The sequence below is a fragment of the Schistocerca serialis genome, chromosome 6 (assembly GCF_023864345.2).
Source record: "Schistocerca serialis cubense isolate TAMUIC-IGC-003099 chromosome 6, iqSchSeri2.2, whole genome shotgun sequence".
Classification (NCBI taxonomy): Eukaryota; Metazoa; Arthropoda; class Insecta; order Orthoptera; family Acrididae; genus Schistocerca; species Schistocerca serialis.
The window spans coordinates 624,322,696-624,330,054 of NC_064643.1; the positions used below are offsets into that span (position 1 = coordinate 624,322,696).

The following is a 7,359-nucleotide window of genomic DNA, read 5'->3' on the forward strand; positions in this document are numbered from 1 at the left end:
CCTCTGCCAAGCATCTCTCGGTAGTTTGCAGAGTGTGACTGTTAGGTAGGACTTCATGCTACTTGCTTGAAGTGCAGATAAGCAAAGCAAATACTATCGTGGATGTGGCTAAGCCATTTTTTGCAATTTCTGTCCTTCCAAGAAACTTCCTGGTATTAGTATTGGCATTTCCACTCTGAAGGAAGATGGAAAAATCAATGAGTTCCCATTGAGTTATCTTCTACCAGATTATCTGAATTTCTACTTTGTATTTAGCTTAATAAACATTACAGGTTTTTTTTATGGCAATAAATATACAACCATCATTGGTGTCTTGTCTGTTGTGGTGTCTGTTCGTTTATAATTTAATATTTCACTGGTATTTATTTCTGTTTTCAGCCAACTATCTGATCCAAGTTTTACATGTACATTATTACCGGTAATGAGTGGGAGTAATTCTGAAATCTTACCTGGAACACTACTGCAGTTAACTAGTGTTAAGTTTATAATTTATTTTTGTGACTTATAATTATGTAATCCTCTCCGTACCTACAGATGACCTGCTCATGGCTCCTTGGAGTACTATGCCCAACTTCTAACCCCAACTGATAAATTTAAACTAAAACTAGTAGCCTCTATAATGTGGAAGACATAGATGGTTTACTTTTGTTGTTAGATTATAGGGTGTTTTCCCTATCAGTGTGAGTGATGGAAAAGGTGAGGTCTTACTCAGTTCAACTTAGGTTATTTAGTAATCTGTAAATATCCAGTATGTAGTTATATGCCCACTTCCACAGCCGAGTGGTCAGTGTGACAGAATGCAATGCAGGTGGCTCGGGTTCGATTCCCAGCCGAGTCAGAGATTATCTCTGCTTGGGAATTGGATGTTGTGTTGTCTTCGTCAACATTTTGTCCCCATCAACATGCAAGTCAATGATGTGGTGTCAGCTAAAAAGACTTGCACCTGGTGGCCGATATACCTGCCAGAAAACGCTAGCTGTGTGAACGTTAACCTGTAGTCACATGCACATCCAGACACATTATGGATGAGTAAACCCTAAACTGACTGCTTCTGCTTAATATTGATAGAAATAAGATAGATAAAAATATGGAACATGAAGTTAAATGTTACACAACTGATCACTAATGCCATAAAATTTCAAACTCCTTATCACCAAAACTATGCTCAACAGTTCTAGAGTAGTTTTCAGATCTATAAAGAGTGAAAACAGAAAAAGAAGTTGAAGGCAATGAGTAGTTGGACAAAGGAGAAATAAATGAATGTAGAAATGGCCTGGAGTGCGTTTGGTGCACTAAATAGGATTTTCCAAACTACACTTCGGACGTGTCTGAAAATAAAAGTTTGCAGTCAGTGTGTATCACCAGTTATGTCTTCTAACTGTAAGGCATGGAATTTGATAGTTAAAAACATTAAAAAATTGATGATTGTTTAGTGAATTGCACATTTGGAATTACAAATAGAGAGATTAAAACAAACAAATGGATCAGTAAAAAGACTAGAATGAAAGACATTATTATAGTTGTTTCTGAAATTGAGGTAGCTGAGATGTGGGCAGTCAGTTGAATGGGAGATTCACCAAGAAGCTTCTTTGTTGGATCCAAAAACATCAGTAAAGACCAAGGCAATGACCTGGTGGAATGTGGGTAGAGCAATTGGAACACGTGCATGAATGTTGTGAATGCTTGTAGTGGAAGACTTCAATGCCTGGTAAGACCTAAATGAAACCTATTGCAAGCAATGGGTGTCAAATGGTGATTTATCTAAGGGTCATGCCACATGTTCAAGAAGTGAGAGAACTTCTATTTTAGACACAAGAAAGGAAGAAATTTCGCTCTTCCCTCAATGAACTAGTACAACCAGATAGAACATATATAGTGTAAGTTTGTAAATTAAAGGGACAGTTGTCAAGAAATTACGTGTGTGTTGTGCTGTAATTGGCAAATCATGGTAGAGAATTTCATAGATTTATTACCAATGCTTTAAGTGACAGCTCTTACACTGAGTTAGCAGGTACAGGGACAGTTGTTCATTGTAGGACAATAGAAAATCATTAAAAAAAAATGTTATACTAGTTATCATTTTCTTCCATCAGACTTGTCAAACTTTTTCCTTCCCTTGACCTTCCACCTTCCTTCCTCCACACAATAAATCAGCGCACTCAAAAAAACTTCTAGACAATGCACCACCTGCACTGTCATATATACTCGTGCTCATAAATTAAGGATAATTGCAGAATGAGGTGCCACACAATGTGGCACTACACAAAACTGGTGCTAATAGCATAGGCACGTAGGGAACACACACGGCACAGATATGCAAGTCCACAGTATTGGTGATAAGTTGAGAAAACCGTCCCGAAACACAAGTGCTACAAAACGCCACTGTTTCCTGCGAATGTATCCCGACATCAGTATGGGATATGATCACCATGCACCTGTACACAGGCCGCACAACGGGTTGGCATACTCTGGTGCAGGTGGTCGAGCAGCTGCTGGGGTATAGTCTCCCATTCTTGCACCAGTGCCTGTCGGAGCTCCTGAAGTGTCGTAGGTGTTTGAAGACGTGCAGTGATATGTCGACCAAGAGCATCCTAGACGTGCTCGATGGGGTTTAGGTCTGGAGAACAGGCAGGCCACTCCATTCACCTGATATCTTCTGTTTCAAGGTATTCCTCAACGATGGCAGCTCAGTGGGGCCATGCATCGTCATCCATCAGGAGGAAGGTGGGACCCACTGCACCCCTGAAAAGGCAGACATACTGGTGCCAAATGATGTCCCGATACACCTGACCTGTTACAGTTCTTCTGTCAAAGACATGCAGGGGTGTACGTGCACCAATCATAATCCCATCCCACACCATCAAACCATGACCTCCATATGGGTCCCTTTCAAGGACATTAAGGGGTTGGTAATTGGTTCCTGGTTTACGCCAGGTGAAAACCCGGCGAGAATCACTGCTCAGACTATACCTGGACTCGTCCGTGAACATAACTTGGGACCACTGTTCCAATGATTATGTACTGTGTTCTTGATACCAGGCTTTACAGGCTCTCCTGTGACCAGGGGTCAGTGGAATGCACCTTGCAGATCTCTGGGCGAAATAACCATGTCTGTTCAGCCGTCTGTAAACTCTGTGTCTGGAGACAATTGTTCCAGTGACTGCAGTAAGGTCCCGAGCAAGGCTACTGGCAGTACTTCATGGCCCACCTGCGGGCACTGATGGTGAGATATCGGTCTTCTTGCAGGGTTGTACACTGTCGATGTCCCATACTGTAGCACCTGGACAAGTTTCCTGTCTGCTGGAATCGTTGCCATAATCTTGAGATCACACTTTGTGGCACATGAAGGGCCCCTTGCTGCGACCGCTGTGTTTGATCAGCCTCCAGTCGCCCTAGTATTCTACCTCTCATAAGGTCATCAATGTGTGTTCTTTGAGCCATTTTCAACACAGTCACCATTAGCACGTCTGAAAACGTCTGCACACTTACTCGCTGCACCGTACACTGACATGCACCAACACACCTCTGCGTATGTGGACGACTGCCAGTGCCACCGTGCGACGACCGCAGGTCAAATGCACCACATGGTCATACCCCGAGGTGATTTAAACCTGCAAACCACCCACCAGAGCGTTGTTTCACCACATATCAGCATTACCCTAATTTTGCGAGAAAATATCCTTGTTTCGTGCTGTGTACTGAAACTGAAAAATTTGTGTGAACTTGGATATACATAAATATTGAAATAATCAAAACTGACTCTGCTTTAAAAACTTGCAGATCCACAAAATAACACATATTACTGTAATATTCATTATAATTTAAAAAAAGTAAAAAAATGAAAAATACACTTGCTCAACAATGGAGCTGTAGCTATTACACTACTGCGTGGTAGTTTTTGTTGTTGAGGTTCTTTGATATGGTTGTCATTTTTGTCAGGTATTATTTGTTCATCCATCAGTAATGTTGCAGCATGGGTGTAGTACCTGATGCGTCAGTTGGGTGTGACTCATTTCCAATATATCTCTGCACGCTGACCTGGGTGCTTCAAATTACTGCTGTTTGAGGACTAGGTTAAGAATGCAAGAGGAGACAGCATGTTAGAAGATGTGGAGGTGATGGCTATCTTACTTGTCCCCAAATACAATTTTTATCTTTTGTAATATATCGGACATAGGCCTCAGAATAAGTATGTGTCAGGAATAGAATCACAGTGGAGAAGCAGAATTTGGGGAAATTGAAAAGGTCATCCCCACCTCGGACAAACATGTAGCTCTCACACCCAAGATGTTCTCATTTTTGTCAATTTGTGTGTCATTAATTTAAGTCTTAATTTACTAAGTAAATTTTATATTTACGGAAGCCTGAAAGTATATAAGTTTACTTAGAAATAGATTAAATTGACAGAAGATATTGTATGTCTCTGGTGTGTACTAAAGAAACCTTTTATATTTCAGTTGGAAGGTGACATTGGAGCAGTGTTTGGACTAGGTTTCCCTCCATTCAGTGGTGGACCATTCAGATGGGTTGACCATTATGGAGCAAAGAATCTTGTACAGAAAATGGAACAATTTCAAGCCCACTATGGGGAGCCATTTAAGCCCTGTGAGCTATTGGTGTCCCATGCTAATGACAGTACAAAGAAGTTCTACTCTTAAAATTGTCATAGAGGACCAGAATGTGTCTTTTTATATTAAAACTGTATGAATTGAAATGTGTTGATGGTCTTATGTTAGATTGAAAGGCATTTTTTTAATAGATTTAGGAAGAAAAGGAAATGCACTGACAGTTTTGAAAGTATTCTGACTATGTAAATATTAATGAAAAATGTGTAACAGTAAGGTACATGTCATTTGGCTGTTCCTGTCACTGAAACTGACTGCTTTTTTATACCTGCATCAATATTTGTTTTGTTTATGATGTATGAGTTTTGAAATATATTTTTATATTGCTGTTAACTAGCAGAAGTTCTAGTCAATTTACTGCTGTGAAAGCTCTTAGTACCTTTGTATTTCCTGAAGAGAGAAGGAGAAATATTTCGGTATCTCAAACCATACGATGCACAGTGCCAAAGAGTTAAACAATTGTGGTATTGAACAGATAATTGATAATTGCATTATGAAAGGCAACTGGTCATAGAGATCGGCTGTTGTACATTGTAAAACACATTCATTCATATATTAATTCATTATGTTCCATAGGTCTCATCAATGATAACCTTAAGGCTTACGAAATAAATTGAGATGCACATTAAGAAAACTGATGCAGTATTGAGAAAAATCATTTGTACACTCTGTCAGCAATAAAGTGTCACTACACTGCTTAATACTATTTGTGCTTACACTGTTCTTTTGAAGTGGCAGGTGGCTTTATACAACATACAGATGGATTCACACATGACCCCCCGCCCCCCCCCCCCCCCCCCCCCCCGACACACACACACACACACACACACACACACACACACACACACACACACACACACACACACACACGAGAGACAGAGAGATGTAGGAAAAAAGTAATAAAAAAAGGAAAATTAAACTCTTGTCAATGGGCGATTTTTGTTAATCCAGCTGGAAACTAGTACATAGGAAAGAAATATGTTGATCACTTACAAATACTGACAGACTGTATCAATGATGACTATTACAACGTAATTTAAAAAAGTCTTGCTTAGCAGAAACATTTATAATTGTTGGAAAATTGAATTTTATTAATACTTTTTCTACATTATTTCCATAAGATAGTCTGGAAAATAGTTGTAATAGTCCTATGAGTGGTAATTACTGTTCCGTTTCATAACTAAATCTCATATTACTTATTCTTTTGTTGCTGCTAAGGCTGGTGGAAGCAATCTGTAGGTTGCTAGTACAATATTCTCAAATTGCTCTGTATGCAGCCGACTTGTGAATTTCATACTGATCCACAAGTACTGTTGTTGCCGAGTGCCACCTACAGGGAACCAGCTACAGGGTGCAGTCATGGGCTCTAGCCCACGGCTTCCAGTTTTCGGCCGCAAAGTTGTATGTCATGCACTTCTGTCGTCATCGTACTGTTCATCTGGAACCAGAACTCTACTCTACTGATGATCCCCTCACTGTTGTGGCGACATATCAATTCTTAGGACTGGTTTTTGATGCCCGATTGACATGGCTTCCTCACCTTCGTCAGCTTAAGTGGAAGTGCTGGCAGCACCTCAGTGCCCTGTGCCCTCCGCTGCCTGAGCAACACCAACTGGGATGCAGATCACTCTACGCTGCTGCAGCTCTACGAAGCCCTCGTTCAATCCGGCCTTGACTGTGGGAGTCAGGTTTATGGTTCGACGGCACCCTCAGCGTTGCGTTTACTCAACCCGGTGCACCACTTTGACTACCGGAGGGAGCTTTTAGGATGAGTCTGGTGGCTAATGTCCCTCCATTGCAGTTCAGGCTTGTGCAACTGCTGGCCAGTTGCATTGCACAGGTTCGTAGTTCTCCTGCACATCCGAATTACTGTCTCCTTTTCCCACCCGCAGTGGTTCATCTCCTGCAGTGGCGGCCCAGGTCAGGGCTTACAGTTGCAGTTTGCGTCCGATCCCTTCTGTCTGAACTGTAGTTCTTGCCATTACCACCTATGCTTGAGATCCATTCACTTACACCTCCATGGAATACACCTAGGTCGCGGCTTCGCCTGGACCTTTCACATGGCCTTAAGGACTCGATTCTTGATATGTACCGAGGCCATGAAGTCAAGTGGTTTACACCAATAACTTGATGGCTGATGATCATGCCAGCTTCATGTATGTCCGTGGAAGACAGCATTCCTTGCCCAATGGCTGCAGTGTTGTCACTGCTGAGCTTGGTGGCTATATCTCATGCTCTTGAGCACATCCATTCATGCCCTGGGGAGTTGTTTGTTCTGTGTATTGACTCCTTGAGCAGCCTACAAGCTATCAACCAGTACTACCCTTGTCATCCTTTGGTAGAGACCATCCAGGAGCCATCTTTGCCCTGGAACAACCCAGTCGTTCAGTAGTGTTCGTGTGGACCCCCATGACACGTCGGAATCCCAGGCAACAAACTTGCTGACAGGTTGACCAAACAGGCTACACAAAACTGCTCATGGAGATCGGCATTCCAATAACGGACCTGCATTCGTTTTTATGCCGCAATGTTTTTTGGCTTTGGGAGATAGAATGTCATAGTCTCAGTACGCACAACAAATTGTGTGCCATTAAGGAGACTACAAATGTGTGACAGTCCTCCATGCGGGCCTCTTGCAGCGACTCTGTGGTTCTGCTGGCTCTGCATTGGCCATTCTGGGGCGACCCATGTCTACATCCTGCGCTGAGAAGACCCACCTCAGTGTCGGTGAGGC

General features: G+C 42.0%; 1 protein-coding gene across 1 annotated transcript in view; it reads left to right on the plus strand.

The window, feature by feature from the left end:
* The window catches only part of LOC126484343 (trifunctional enzyme subunit alpha, mitochondrial), a 140,206-nt gene extending 135,248 nt beyond the window's left edge, over positions 1–4,958 (plus strand). The window contains exon 12 of the mRNA XM_050107795.1: positions 4,458–4,958. Within this exon, the coding sequence (XP_049963752.1) occupies positions 4,458–4,658 (201 nt within the window). The 3' untranslated portion in view covers positions 4,659–4,958. The remainder of the gene's footprint in view (positions 1–4,457) is intronic.
* The last annotated feature ends 2,401 nt before the right edge of the window (positions 4,959–7,359 follow it).